A 16,230-nucleotide genomic window follows, 5' to 3' on the forward strand; every position below is an offset into this window, starting at 1 on the left:
CCAACAATAATGTCTAGAGGTAATCCCAGAAGAATTCTTTGATTAATTCCAAGAGCTTTTACTAGAAGAACAACTTGAGGAATTCGTGGTTTTAACCAAGCAGGCATTTTGGGGAAATTTGAAGTGAAATTTGTAGAGGAATGTTTAAAAAAAAACCTGTAAAAATCACAAAAGGAACGTTTGTAGAAATTCCTGTGGACTGGACATTCTAGAGTTTTTTTCGTAAATGAGGTCCTGAAGGAATTCTTGGAGAAATGCTCAGAAAAATGCAAAGAGAAACTTTTGGAGGAATCCAAGAAAAAGTATTTTGAGAAATCCTCTTTAAATTCCTCCACAAATTAATAATGGAATTTCTCTTGAAATTCTTGCTGAGATTGCCCCAAAGGTTTCTCCAAAGTTTCCTTTACATTTGCTGCATGAAATTCATCCAAGGGTTCCTATAGGAATTCCATTTGTGATTTCTCCAGAGAATTTTCAAAGATACCTTTAGGAATTTCCCTAGAAACATCACCTGAAATTCTAGCTAGGATTCCTTCAGATATTTCTGCTATTTTTATCAGGAATTCTTGCTGGAATTTTTCAAATAATATTAGCTAAGATTTCTTCAGTAATTGCTCTAAGGAGCCGACCAAGAATTCCCGGTACATTACCAGCAGGAATTGGTTGAGGAATTCCAACAAGACTTCCTGGTGGATTCTTTAGGAAATTATTGAATTAACGCCAAAAAAGTTTGTTACGTTTACGTTAGCCGTAAAGTAAGAAATTGTTCAGTACTTTAAGGATTAGGCAATAAGTTAAGAACGTGCTCCACAATTAGATAGTTGAGCACCCCTGCCAGACGCCTCCACTCCGCCGCTCGCCAGTCAGTCAGAGTAACCACATAAGCACCACCAGCGGGTGTACACACAGGCATACGCTGAGCGAACCACATGCCAATCGAGCAGCACATGAGAGAAAGTACATAGGAGAATACTCTCACGTATCACGCGAGAGCGCGGCGCACCGACTCAATGCGGCACAAATACATACCTCAATCGGGGCTGATCAAGTTCGCCCTCGCCTCAGTAGTCAGTAGTCGCCACCCGTCTTTCGATCGCATCGGTACTAATCGACAGCTGGAGCCTCGTTCATCGCGCGTCCGTCAAAAGAAAAGTTGTCAGGGCTGGAAAAGACAGCCGCCAAAGCAGAAATAATTCGTCTCGAAGGTGCGAGCATTACCAAGATCTGCAATTGCATCAGCAATTGGAAATTCGCGACACTAAACAATCTGATCTTAGGTGCGGTACCGAAGACAATAGCCGATACACAAAAGGCGATTCTGCTGGTGGAACCAGCAGCGGCGTGGCGTGGTCAATCCACGTGGGGAAATAATTCCGGACGGATAAGGCAAGCGATCGCGGGCGCCTTGGTGACAGGCTGCAGATACGGGCCGGAAGCGAATAGATTGCATGTGCAGGAAAGTTGCATCTCAACGCACAAACTACAGTGCCACACTCAGACGCATCGCGTACACACGCACACACGGAAAACCCCATATTGGGGTTTTTTTTCTTGTGTGTGTTGCAGATCACGATTGTCGCACGACGCAACACCGGTGCATCGGTGCAACAACACCTCTCGTCGCGAGAATCATTCCGATCCAGGTCGATGCAACCATAGTGGACTCTTTCTCGTGATCGGCACACGAGATCTTGGGATTTTCCGGTCCATACACGAACGGCGGGCGTGAGAAGCGGCAGGCTGGTTCGGTGCGGAAGACCGGTTGGTGGTGAGAGGACCACGATACTCCAGAACAGCGCGCGGAAGAAGGTATCAGCGGCCACGGTGGAGAGATGCAGAGGGTATGAAGGCGGTCTGGCTGGCATAGGGGGATCGTGAGTACTCATGATAGTCTAGCTTTAAGGTTACAACATGTGTGTACATTAAGTGCAATAGTACAGGGCACGAAGATAGGAGAATGACCCAAAGGGGTGATAGATCAATTGATTGTCCGTAAATAAACAATGTAACGTAAACGGTATTTGGTTTGTGTGCGCTATTATTTTGGCTTCCGGGTCTGATCGAGGCTAGCCTTATTCCCCTCGACAGTCTTCCACAACATTGGCGCCCAACTAAACAACCCACAACATTACCACTAAATTATTTGTGCGACTGATAAATATTTTGGATATTTGAGCTCAGATTACTTTAAGCTGATTTGGTTGGTTTGGATTTTAATTATTGTTACTTCTCAAAATGGACTTAACACATTTGAGCAATGAAGAAATCGACTACGAACTAGCTATTCGATTTGTGGTCAACCTTGGGCCTTCGACTCATAGAAATAAAGTGCTAAAACTCAAGGAGCTGATGGCACAAGAAGGAGGCATCCAAGATAGAGTATATGAAAGCTCAGAACACGTAATGTGCTCATCTTCAAACATAGAAACGTGTCAAGTCAGGATTGGTAAATTAAAGACATTAGTCGATGAAGCGATCCAAATCAAAGACCCTTTCGCTATTTCCCAATTGCGATCGCGACTAATTCATTACGATCACAGGTTGGCAAGCATTAAGCCTCTCGCGCCCTTCGTGAGCACAAAGCAAACATTGTGTTCGCTTGTCAAAGTGCTAATGGATGATGTAGACAATGCATTAGCGCAAATCGGTAAACGTGGTGATAAAAGTGACAGTGCAGTGACAAATTTAAATCCACATGGTGAAGCTCGTGAATCAGAAGGCAACAGGAAACAAAACGGAATGACGCAGGAGAACACTGATGGAGCGTACGCACACATACAGCAACAACAACAGGTGGCCAATCCGATCTCACCAGGCACTCGCGATACAGAGGCCATTACCAGGCAGAGAGGGGGGCAGTCAGATCTGGTCAACAACACGAGCAGAAGGTCAACAGAAGGAGTTTCACCACTAGCGAGCAGAGCTGAACTGGACAATAGTAACCATGATCTACACGACAACAGCAGCAGACAAGAATACGACCCACAGCTATCAGCAACAAGCTCACCCGTTTCAGGTCGAGGAAGAGGAGTAACGCTACGACGTTCGCAAGACCTACGCCCTAACACCAACGGAAGGGGAAGAGCAGACTTCGTTCCCATACTTCACGATAACCTAAGCGTTGGGAGCAACAACAACAACAATAACAACGATGAGATCACGTTCAGGAACATCGTCGTCAACAATGCCAGCTTATACGCAGATCTGCTGGAACGCTTGGCGCGAAGAGAACGACCTACAAGATCACCACCCACGGAGCGGGCAGAAGACCGTCGTATGATGAAGGCAGTTCACAACTGGCCCTTTAAATTCAGAGGAGAGAAAGACACAACATCTTTAAATATCTTCTTAGACCGCGTGGAAACCTTTGCCAAATCGGAAGGGATGAGCGACGGAACGTTGCTCTCTTCCATCAAACACCTCCTGCAGGATGACGCCTTGGATTGGTACGCCCGAGCAATGTCTCAGCGATTACTCTTCTCGTGGCAGGCTTTCAAGCAAGAAATCAAGCGGGAATTCCTACCCAGTGGATACGCCCAAATACTCCGGCTTGAGGCTAGTTTTCGCTTTCAGGGACAAAGTGAATCGTTCGCCAAATACTACCGAGATATTGCAGCGCTATTTCGTTTCATTTCCCCACCAATGACGGAGGACGAAAAGTTTTTTATTGTCAAGAAAAATATGAACGCAGACTACGCAGCAATTGTCACAGCTGCAAGACCGGTGGATCTCAGGGAAATGGTAGAGGTGTGTACGAGCTATGATGAAACCAGGATGCTGCTGAATCGGCAGCGTAGAATTCCGGTCCCGCACAACGCTCTATTGGAACCAAGCTTTGCAACCCCAACAAGCTCAACGAAACCGTTTCAGCAAGCACAGCCTCAGAGGTATCCAAGGGTAAACACAGTGGAAATGACCGACCGCAACGAAGATGGACTTATCAACACACAGCAACACACAGGCGTCGCAGAAGGCGTTTCCACGCACGTCGAAGAAGAGGCAGAATGGCAAGACAAGATGGAACAGCTTCTACAACAGGTATACACATTAAAGGGACAACTCGATCGAAAACAAACTAAACTGGGCAGCTCGAGTCAAGGCCAAAGCCGCATAACTTCACCTCAACACTCATCAACAATTCGTCCGATACCTCAACCACAAGCGGTTCAACATCAGCAAAGATGGCAGCCAGGGCAGCGCCAAGAAGCTTGCCAACAAGAGAGAGTGCGTTCGTATACGACGCATGTATATCAGCCGGCACAGTCATCCGGAGAACTCGCTCACAACAGGCAATACCAGCCAGGATGGCAGGCGGAGCAACAACCATCAGGATGGCAACAAGAACGCTCGATCTCCCATCAGAATCCACAGGTCACGGTCCAGAATAGCTCTCAGCAGTCAGTGGGCTACGGCGGACGTCCGATCATGACCTGCTGGAACTGTGACGAAGAAGGTCATCGCTTCATGGACTGTCCAAAACCACAAGCCATATTGTTTTGCTATCGCTGTGGCAGGAAGGGGTACTCCCTACGAAGTTGTTTCACGTGTCGTACAGACGCGGGAAACCAGCAAGCGGGGAATCGTCAATAGAGGGAACGGTTTCTCCGCTCCATTCAGTAGAACCCTCGGAGGAACTCAACATACAACAGCTGAAGACCATTATCATTAACCCCGGACACGACAATAGGCCACACGCAGTTATCAGCGTTTTAGGACGGGAACTAACGGCACTTCTCGACAGCGGCGCAAACTGTTCTTTGCTTGGAGGAAGAAGCACGAAAATAGTAGAAGAATTGGGACTGCAGCTAAACCCGGCAAAAGGCAGCATGAAGACAGCTGATGGAACGCAACACTCAATCAGTAGCTACGTAAGACTACCAATTGCCTACAACAACCGGCATGAAGCACTGACGACATTGCTGGTTCCCTCCATCCCGGATTGCGTCATCTTGGGTATGGACTTCTGGAACATGTTTGGGATCAAGCCCATCTGTTGTGCAATGCAGGCGTCGACAGTGGATGAAGAAAAGGAATCAACGTTAGAACCGATGAAAGAACTAACACCCGAAGAACGCAGATTGTTGGACAAAGTGCTAACACAGTTTCCTAAAGCAAGCGATGGTACACTGGGTAGGACAAACATCTACGAACACCGAATAGACGTAGGAAACGCGCTGCCGAAGAAGCAAAGGTACTACCCAATGTCACAATACGTGCTGCAAGAAGTGAACAAAGAAATTGATAGGATGATTGCATTGGACGTGATTGAGGAAGCTGTATTTTGTCCATGGAACAACCCATTGGTAGCGGTAAAAAAGAAAACGGGACAATACCGCGTCTGTCTGGACGCGCGTCACTTGAACTCCGTGATGGTAAATGAAGGCTACCCTATCCCGCAGATTTCAGCAATCATCGGAAATCTAGGTGGCTGTGCTTATATCTCCACAATTGATCTAAAAGATGCGTTTTGGCAGCTACCACTTCATCCAACATCAAGGCCACTAACGGCGTTCACAGTACCGTCCAGAGGCCATTTTCAATTTAAAGTAGTGCCGTTCGGTTTATGCACGGCCAGCCAAGCCCTTGCCAGAGTTATGACGCATTTGTTCGCCGACATGGAACCGTATGTATTCCACTACCTTGATGACATAGTCATTTGTTCCCGGACGTTCGACGAGCATTTAAAGGTACTGGAGGAAGTAGCGCGTAGGCTTCGCGCCGCCAATCTAACGATTTCAGCGGAAAAATCGAAATTTTGTAGAAAGGAGATCAAGTATCTAGGATTCATACTCAATGAAAAAGGATGGCAAGTAGATAATGAGAAGATTGAGTGCATAGTGAAATTTCCAGTTCCGCAATGCCGAAAAGAGGTGCAAAGATTCATCGGACTTTGCAACTGGTATCGTCGATTCATCTCGGACTTTGCTAGGATCGCGGCACCACTCACGGAACTCACAAAGACCAAAATTAAATTCCGCTGGACAAGCCTAGCGGAGGAGGCCTTTTTGAAGTTGAAGTCGGTATTAGTGTCGGCCCCAGTGCTCATTATGCCAGATTACAACAAACCTTTCAGCATAGCATGCGACGCCAGTGACGTAGCCATCGGAGCAGTGCTGACCCAAGAAGTAGATGGCGAAGAGCATCCCGTCTGCTACTTTTCGCAGAAACTATCTTCGTCGGAGCGGAAATATTCGGTCACCGAAAGAGAATGTCTAGCCGTGATAAGGGCAATAGAGAAGTTTCGTGGATACATAGAGGGAGTTAAATTCACGGTCTTCTGTGATCACGCGGCGTTAACTTATCTGAAGTCGTTGAAAAATCCCACGGCGCTGATGAGCCGCTGGCTGCTCCGGCTGAACGCATTTGACTTTGATATACAATACCGGAAAGGGTCGTTTAACGTAGTACCGGACGCGCTGTCAAGGATAGTCAATATGGCAACTCTTTCATTGGACAGCACAAAAGATGTATGGTACAAGGAGATGCTAGAGCGAGTGGGGAAGAAACCGGATTCATTTCCGGAGTTTCGCGTGGTGAACAACGAGTTATATAAAAACTGTCGCTCCACGGACGCAACGGGAGCTTTGACGCACCACTGGAGAAAGGCGGTACCGCAGGAACAGCGCAAGTCGATCATGCAACGCTGCCACGACGCACCCGCAGCGGCACACCTCGGAATTTATAAGACTTTGCAGAAAATTAAGGCGCACTTCTACTGGCCAAAAATGCAGCAGGACGTTTACCAATACGTGCGGAATTGCGATATTTGCAAAGCCAGCAAGGCACCGAACGTTGCGTTAATGCCTCAGATGGGAGCAGGGAAACCAGCCAAGCTTCCATGGGAGCTGATCTCAATAGATTTCGTAGGTCCGTTCACTCGTTCAAAACAAGGAAACACGGTTATGCTGGTAATTGTAGATTGGGTGACCAAGTATGTGATTGTGCATGCAATGCGTGCCGCAGACACAATAAAAATGGTAGAGTTCCTGGAGAATCAAGTCTTCCTCAAATTTTCTTACCCTCGCATGATCCTGTCGGACAACGGAAAACAGTTTCAGGCGGTGGCGTTCCGATCAATGCTGGCTCGTCACAGGATACAACACATGAAAACCGCTTTCTACTGCCCAATGGTCAACAATGCGGAGCGAGTAAATCGAGTTCTTGTCACTTGTATCCGATCGCTAATCGACGACGACCACCGAAGCTGGGATGAAAATCTACCGGCAATTGCCGCGGCGGTCAACGGAGCGAAACACGAAGCTACAGGGGTGAGTCCTCATTATGCAAACTTCGGCCGAGAGTTGGTGCTACACACGGACATATATCAGGTACAAGACATGAACGCAGAACCGGAAGCGAGGAAAGCACAAGATAAGCGACTGTCGGGAATCCGAAGAATCCAAGAGTTCATCGTACACCGAATCAAAGATAACCACGAGAAATCTAAGCAACGATATGACCTGCGGAAGCGGGTGGTGATGTACAAGGAAGGAGACGTGGTTTGGCGGCGAACGTTCAGTCTTTCGTCAAAGGTAGAGAACGTAAACCAAAAACTCAACCCCAAGTTCACGCCGGCCGTTATCAGGAAGATACTGGGTGCTAACCTGTACGAGTTGGAAGATGTCATCACCGGAAAGAAGGGTCGATATCATGCGAAGGACATTAAAACGGATTAGTTGATTAAGCTATGTCGGCAGACGAAGTCTGTTAACCACGAGCGCCAAGCTCACAAAAATCCGTCGCCAAACGGGACGAATGGCCCAAGTCAGGTGAGATGAGCAAAAACTTGATAAACTACCTCTCCACCTCGACAAAGTTCAGCTATGACGATAACTTCAATTGCGGACCATTGTTCTTCTGCAGAAGAAACGCTAAACATGGACAACGATCACTCTGAAGCGGTTCAGAATGCCACTGCCAGGCAAGAGAATTCGGAACTCAAACGACGTGGAGGGAAACTCCAAACACCGAAGTAAGACTAACACCACACATCGGCCTACCGCAGGCGAGGGAGTACGGAACCGGGTAATCGAAAGGGGAGGCTCCAACGGCGATTCACGTGAGCAGAGTGCTTTCGAACGATATAGAAGGCAGAAAATCGTCAACAAACCGGTAGCGAAAACGAACAAAAAGACCAACACAGGTCTATAAAGAAGCGGTCTTCACCATCCCGTCGCGCCAGGACATAGACTGGTATCGGGCCATAGAAAAGTCATCAACACGGCAGATCGTTTCCTGAATAGGAGGAGCTGCGGCCTCGGGTCGAGGGCCCAAAAAGCCGGGTTGGCGGAGGTCAACGCTTACGGCCACCATTCGGCGCAATGGAGCAACGACTGTACGGTGCAGTATTGCAGAACACACAATGCTGGCGTCCGGCGAAGGATATGGTCACCGTCTGATGAAACAAGATACGTTGCAGAGCGGAGCAGAAAGAAAGGACGAGGCAGCCTACGTCAGGCAAGGGAAATTGGACCCCTAAATCCAAGTAGGGACACACCAAAGACCACGTACGGAAAGCGTCATCGGAGACCAAGGCCTACAACCATTATCCGACGGAAAGAAGTGATGACGAGAAGCAGCGCGTGGAAGCACCGTCTTGAACCCAGATGAGACTGCCATGGACAGAGGCCAATCAAAATCGCCATTGTTACAAAGCTATGAAAACAGGAAATCCTGTGGACAAAAAAAAAAGAAAAAATCCACATAGTGGCAACGCCGTTAGCCGATCGGGACAAATCGTGCAGGCGAGTTTGGTGAGCAATAACAACTTCAAAGTATACCTCCCAACATCGACCATTAGCTATGGGCAACACCAGCCACAACATCACCCCGTGAGAAAACAAGACACGAAAGTATCCACCACCGACCTGGATTGGTGACGTTGCATTCAAGCATAGTCCAGAGATAGTAAACATACGCCAAAACATCCAAACACATCGGTTGTCTTTAGGGGGTCGCCATGAAATTCCACCTGAAAGTAACGTGACCGGGGGCGCGGTAAAACTCCTTACATGGGCTCATGGCGATTCTAGGGGAGCAAATGCCTCTTTTCTCTAGGCCAGACAATTAGATACAACCAACCAAATTATCCAGTTTGTAAATACCTTCTTGTTTAGTGTTTAATCCACTTAGTTTAGCGAAATAACTAAGCACGATTAAGTTGAATGTCTGCCACAGCGGCGAGAAGTTAAGAGAAGAAGGATAAGGAGCTCAGTCGGAGACATTTTGCCAGAACTTAGCTGGCACGCTGTTTAATTTTCCAGAATTAGCTGGTAGTTTCTGTAAGATTTGTTGAGCATTTGTTGTATTCAGTCGCTGTTACGGCTTAGGCCAAATAACTAGATCTTGAATCTAGGGTTTCGTTGACAGTATCCCGTCTCTGACCGACTTCGTTAAAGGAAGTTGAAGAGTTTTTCATGAGTCGAGTAGTTCTCGCTCATGAAAAACTCTGCCGTTGTGGTAATGTTATGTTACGTTTACGTTAGCCGTAAAGTAAGAAATTGTTCAGTACTTTAAGGATTAGGCAATAAGTTAAGAACGTGCTCCACAATTAGATAGTTGAGCACCCCTGCCAGACGCCTCCACTCCGCCGCTCGCCAGTCAGTCAGAGTAACCACATAAGCACCACCAGCGGGTGTACACACAGGCATACGCTGAGCGAACCACATGCCAATCGAGCAGCACATGAGAGAAAGTACATAGGAGAATACTCTCACGTATCACGCGAGAGCGCGGCGCACCGACTCAATGCGGCACAAATACATACCTCAATCGGGGCTGATCAAGTTCGCCCTCGCCTCAGTAGTCAGTAGTCGCCACCCGTCTTTCGATCGCATCGGTACTAATCGACAGCTGGAGCCTCGTTCATCGCGCGTCCGTCAAAAGAAAAGTTGTCAGGGCTGGAAAAGACAGCCGCCAAAGCAGAAATAATTCGTCTCGAAGGTGCGAGCATTACCAAGATCTGCAATTGCATCAGCAATTGGAAATTCGCGACACTAAACAATCTGATCTTAGGTGCGGTACCGAAGACAATAGCCGATACACAAAAGGCGATTCTGCTGGTGGAACCAGCAGCGGCGTGGCGTGGTCAATCCACGTGGGGAAATAATTCCGGACGGATAAGGCAAGCGATCGCGGGCGCCTTGGTGACAGGCTGCAGATACGGGCCGGAAGCGAATAGATTGCATGTGCAGGAAAGTTGCATCTCAACGCACAAACTACAGTGCCACACTCAGACGCATCGCGTACACACGCACACACGGAAAACCCCATATTGGGGTTTTTTTTCTTGTGTGTGTTGCAGATCACGATTGTCGCACGACGCAACACCGGTGCATCGGTGCAACAACACCTCTCGTCGCGAGAATCATTCCGATCCAGGTCGATGCAACCATAGTGGACTCTTTCTCGTGATCGGCACACGAGATCTTGGGATTTTCCGGTCCATACACGAACGGCGGGCGTGAGAAGCGGCAGGCTGGTTCGGTGCGGAAGACCGGTTGGTGGTGAGAGGACCACGATACTCCAGAACAGCGCGCGGAAGAAGGTATCAGCGGCCACGGTGGAGAGATGCAGAGGGTATGAAGGCGGTCTGGCTGGCATAGGGGGATCGTGAGTACTCATGATAGTCTAGCTTTAAGGTTACAACATGTGTGTACATTAAGTGCAATAGTACAGGGCACGAAGATAGGAGAATGACCCAAAGGGGTGATAGATCAATTGATTGTCCGTAAATAAACAATGTAACGTAAACGGTATTTGGTTTGTGTGCGCTATTATTTTGGCTTCCGGGTCTGATCGAGGCTAGCCTTATTCCCCTCGACAGTCTTCCACAACAAGTTTCTGAAGAAATTTCAAGTGGACTACTGGATAAATACTAAGAAAATTTTCTTAGTTTACAGAAATAATTTTTAAAGGAGTATTATAATCATTAAAATATAAAAAAATAAAGAGAATTTCACCAAAAACTCCATAGTCTTTTTGAAATTTTTGGAAATTGAGATGCAGGCGCTGTACCACTTGGAGCGTTATTTCAGTACGAAGAAAAAAACAGTATGAGGTGTATTCCATCACAAAGAACAACTTTGAAAAACACTCGAAAAATCCTAAAAATCCATAGAAAAAGTTATATCCGAAAACCTATTACAAGGGGTCGTCCACAAAAAAATGACACATAACTCTTAAAGTTGAGCAAATAAGGTAATAGTTTGTTCGGTAAACTTTCCAATAATACCCTTTTCTGCAACTTTGTAGAAGACACCAATACTCTATCTTAATTTTTGAGAAAAGTCAATTCCTATTGCACTTTTAGGTGGATTAATCATCTAGGTGAAAATTTTAAAATAAAGAATTAAGTATATAGAACAAACTCTTCTAAGACATCATACTTCTAAATTCAATATTTGAAGCCGCAAAAAAGGATTATGAATGCGAACCTTAGTATACAGTATGTAGCAGGTTCCTCCGGAGATTATGTTCGGAAACCTGAACGTCCGGAACTGGTTCCGTAGCGGTGGCATGCCCATAGCACAGAGCGATCATTTTATGGCCAAATACATTTTACATTACAAATTTCAGAATGATAATATGTGTGATATTCAATAAAATTGCCGAAAAATACCCCCGTGGCAAGGCATTTCTCAATACCCAGAAAGGAGGGAGGGGTCAGGGGGGATGCCACACCCAGATATTGGAAGACCAACTAACCGCATTCAATTTAAAATTGATTTCAAATTTTTTGATTGTATGGTCTTTGAGTAGTAGCCGATTGAAAAAAAGTGGTTCGTCTAGGGCTTTTGAGGGTTAATTTGGCATGAGTATAATTATGCTAAAGCAACTTATCAGACATCATACAACATCAGACGTCGATTATTGTCCAACATTAGCAGCAACACATCAGTTTCCTAGCATTTTTGTGGCAATAAAATAGCATTCCGGATGCTTAAAACCCAAGACATATTGTGCATTTGAAATGCTACATAACAGCTAATAAATGTTGGATAGTATTTTGTATGCTAATTAAAGGCGTCTTAGCTGTCGAACTGCTATGCTATGACAGCAAGCACAATAAATGCAAATATAAAACTGATGTACTGCTTATGTAAATGCCGATTGGTTACCTAGGTATGTAGGTAAACCTCTGTAATGAAGAGAGAATCTTTTTTTTTTTTATTTGCATAATCTTATTTATTTATTTATTTCATTTCGTCAACCGACGTAGACTAGTACATTATACATATACATATTTTTTTTCTTATTTCTTAATATTATAATTATGAAATACATTGAAAAATATATTTAAAAAATGAATTAAATTATGTAGTGTTTTGTTTTTTAAGTGTTCCTATATTTAATGGTACGAAAATATGTTTTCAAATTTTTCCTGGACATGGTAAAGTCAATCGTTTCGCAGTGTTTATTATAAGCAACCATCATGCGATTTAAAGGCCCAAATTTGGCGTAGTTTGTTCGGTGGTGGTTAGTTGCGAAAATATTCCGACTTCTTAATTGCCGAGTAGGTATATAAAAATTTAGTTTTGATAAGATTTCAGGCGAGTCTATACGATGCGAAACGATATCGTTTACGAATGAAATCATTGCGATTTCACGCCGCTCTTGCAGAGTTTGTATGTCAATAAGCATGCAGCGTGCTTTGTAAGACGGAAGTGGAAATGATGTCCAGCCTAATTTACGAAGAGCAAACAGTAGAAATTGTTTTTGCACTGATTCTAATCTTTCTTCGTGCGTGGTTGAAAAAGGAGACCATACAGTGCTGCAGTATTCTAAAATAGATCTAACATAGGCAATATTTTTTTTTTTTTCTTCTAAACCATAGGGGGATAAATCTGCTCATCAGACACCCTAACAGGAAGGTTAGGGTAGTGTGGGGATGAGGCCGTCTTCTACAATGCCGGTAGAAGCCAGGACTACTCTCTCCTCGACCCACTAAAACACATTCCTATGGTCGCCAAACCCTACGTCTCTCCGGAACCACCAAGAAGGTATTGCTTCAGAGAGGGGCTAGTGCATATCGCACCCTCAAGGTTAGCTGCCGTAGCCTAGCAGCAACGAACATCGATGACTCGCACTGGAGAGTCCATCACGATAGCATGCTGGCGCTTAGCCAGTTTCCCGAGTGGTCCTCGCCACTCCCTTTGTCCTCGGAAGGCGGGCAGGGTCAACCCCGCCCGCGCCCTACTGCTGAGCGGACATCAAGAACTGATGCCCACATGCAACCCGATCTGACCTGCTGAAGGCAAGGGTATCACTACCCTTCAGGCCTTATCAGCTGCATCCGTAGGTTGCAGACAGCAGGGTCTCACCTACCCCGACCCTTGCCGGGGACCCCTTTCCAACCGCGGGCTCAGATCCAACCCAGTAGACTGACGCCACGACAGCACCGCTACCGGGACTTCCTCTCCGCGGCCACTTAATCGCTGTAAGGGTCGATCTCGACCGCAGGGCACCGGTATGACCTACGAAGCCGACTTCGAACCCCTGGACCACCTCTTGTACTGCATCTGGACTAGCCATTCTCCGAGTCCACGCGCCACCTCCTTTGTAGCTCCCAGACGATATGGGTGATAGCCGTTGAAACGGCATTCCAGCTAATCTCATCCCTACACATTCTCTGGACCAAGTTGTCCGGAGTTGTGTCCTCCCCGCATGTGGCAAGCATGCGGTCACGCATTGTGCGAAAACGCGGGCACACGAACAAAACGTGTTCCGCCGTTTCCTCTAAACCATTGCACACTGGGCATTCGGGAGAATCCGCATGCCCGAAACGGTGTAGATACTGTCGGAAACAACCATGACCTGTAAGGACCTGTGTCAGGTGGAATGAAACTTCCCCATGGCGCCTATTAATCCAACTATCTACCCTCGGTATCAACCTATGGGTCCACCTTCCTTTGGTGGAACTGTCCCACGCGCGCTGCCATTTGACCATAGAGGCCATCCTGACAGTCTTGCGTATGCCTCTTGTGCCGCGCATTTCGAAGCACTCCATATCCTCACTGATAAGAATGCTGATGGGCACCATACCAGTAATGACACAGAGAGCGTCGTGTGACACGGTACGGTACGCGCTTGCAACCCTCAGACACATAAGCCTGTAAGTACTTTCCAGCTTCCGTCGGTAGCATTCAGTACTTAGCGCGGTACCCCACGCCGGGCCGCCATACCTAAGTATGGACGTAGCAACACTAGCCAGAAGCTTGCGCTTACTGGCGTACACCGCTGAGCTATTGGACATCATCCGGGACAGTGCCGCAATAGCTGTGGAGGCTCTTTTACAGGCATAATCGACGTGGCTACCGAAGGTAAGCTTATCGTCGATCATCACGCCCAAGTGCTTGACAGAGCGCTTCGACAGGATAGTGCACTCTCCTACACTGATCTCCGTCTGCTGCGCCGACTGCATGTTGTTCACAACCGTCACCTCTGTCTTGTGGTGAGCCAGCTCCAGTTTTCTGGACCGCATCCACGCCTCCACAACCTTGATCGAGTGGTCGGTAGTCAACTTCACCTCCTCGATCGTTTCACCGTAGACTTCGAGGGTAATATCGTCGGCAAATCCGACAATCACCACTCCCACTGGGTACTCTAACCTCAACACCTCGTCGTACATGACATTCCATAACACCGGACCCAGGATGGAACCTTGCGGGACTCCTGAGGTTATGTGAAAGCACTTCCGACCCACCTCCGTGTCGTATACTAGTACGCGATTCTGGAAGTAGCTTCCGAGAATCTTGTACAAGTACTCCGGTATCCCCAGACGCAAGAGCGCATCAGCAATAGCAGCCCAACTGGCGCTATTAAATGCATTCCTTACATCCAGAGTCACTACCCCGCAAAAGCGAATTCCCCTCCTCTTAGGCTCGAGTGCTTTCCCGGCGGTTTTTGTAACCGACAAGATAGCGTCTACGGTGGACCTCCCCTTCCGGAAGCCATACTGGTTGCTCGAGAGACCATTTACGCCCTCAGTGAACTTCAACATTCTATTGAGGATGATCTTTTCGAGCACCTTCCCCGCCGTGTCAATCAAGCATATTGGTCTATATGCCGACGGGTCTCCGGGTGGTTTCCCCGCCTTTGGCAATAGTACCAGGCTCTGCCTCTTCCAAGCTTCTGGGAAAACTCCCTCGTCCAGGCATTTCTGCATAGCAGACCTGAACATCTCGGGAGCTTCTGCAATAGCTACTTTTAAGGCCAGGTTCGGAACTCCGTCCGGACCTGGGGCCTTACCTACGCTAAGGGACTTAGCTATCCCCGCAAGTTCCACATCGGTGACCCTTTCCTCATCGCCAGCCCCAGTCCCCGGCTGTCCTACGAAAGGAGGCCAAGGACTAGGATCATGACGCGGAAAAAGTCCTCCAATGATCCCCTCCAACATCTCTGGAGATTGCTCTGTAGGAGCCATCACACCTCTCGTCTTGGCCATAACGATCCTGTAGGCATCGCCCCACGGGGTCGTATTGGCACTCTGACAGAGACCCTCAAAGCAGGCCTTCTTGCTTGCTCTTATCTCGGTCTTGAGCGCGGCTTTTGCAGCGGCGAACACCACCCGCCGTTCGTTTCGCTCTTCCTCTGATCGTGCTCGCTGCATCCGCCGCCTAGCCCGTAGACAGGCGCGGCGCAGGTCCGCAATCGCGTCGGTCCACCAGTAAGCCGGTGGCCTCCCATTTCTAGGGTGGACTCTCCTAGGCATGGTCGCATCACACGCACGTGAGAGCACCGATACCAGCTCGTCGCCTTCTAAACCGAGTAAGTTTCGCTCACGGCGGAGCGCTTCCCTAAATACCTCTTCGTCGAAGTATGATGTCTTCCACCTACGAGGGCTTGGCCTTGGCCTAGCCGCCTCTTCTTCTATCCGCTGTCTGCTGTTGTTGTAGTCGATACTGTAGCGAACCGCCAGGTGGTCGCTGTGAGTGTAGCCATCATCTACTCTCCAGTTCGAACTACTTGTTAGGCCAGGACTACAAAAGGTCACGTCAATAATTGACTCCGCTCCATTTCGACTATAGGTACTCTTGGTACCGACGTTAGCCAAGTCGACATCTAAGATGGCCAGTGTTTCTAGCAGGATCTGACCCCGCTGGTTCGTGAAACGGCTTCCCCATTCCACAGCCCAGGCATTAAAGTCACCCGCTATTACCACCGGCCTTCGCCCTGTTAGCACGGTCGTTAAGCGGTCCAGCATTTGCGTGAACCGCTCGATCGGCCACC

General features: G+C 47.6%; 1 protein-coding gene across 1 annotated transcript; it reads left to right on the forward strand.

Annotated features, from left to right (window-relative positions):
- The first annotated feature begins 736 nt into the window (after window positions 1-736).
- LOC134290505 (uncharacterized) lies at window positions 737-4,590 on the forward strand. The gene is made up of 2 exons (XM_062857662.1): window positions 737-1,205; window positions 1,278-4,590. The coding sequence occupies exon 2, from the start codon at window positions 2,236-2,238 to the stop codon at window positions 4,588-4,590; it is 2,355 nt and encodes a 784-aa protein (XP_062713646.1). The 5' UTR covers window positions 737-1,205; window positions 1,278-2,235.
- The last annotated feature ends 11,640 nt before the right edge of the window (window positions 4,591-16,230 follow it).

The sequence above is a fragment of the Aedes albopictus genome, chromosome 1 (assembly GCF_035046485.1).
Source record: "Aedes albopictus strain Foshan chromosome 1, AalbF5, whole genome shotgun sequence".
In the NCBI taxonomy this organism is placed as follows: domain Eukaryota; kingdom Metazoa; phylum Arthropoda; class Insecta; order Diptera; family Culicidae; genus Aedes; species Aedes albopictus.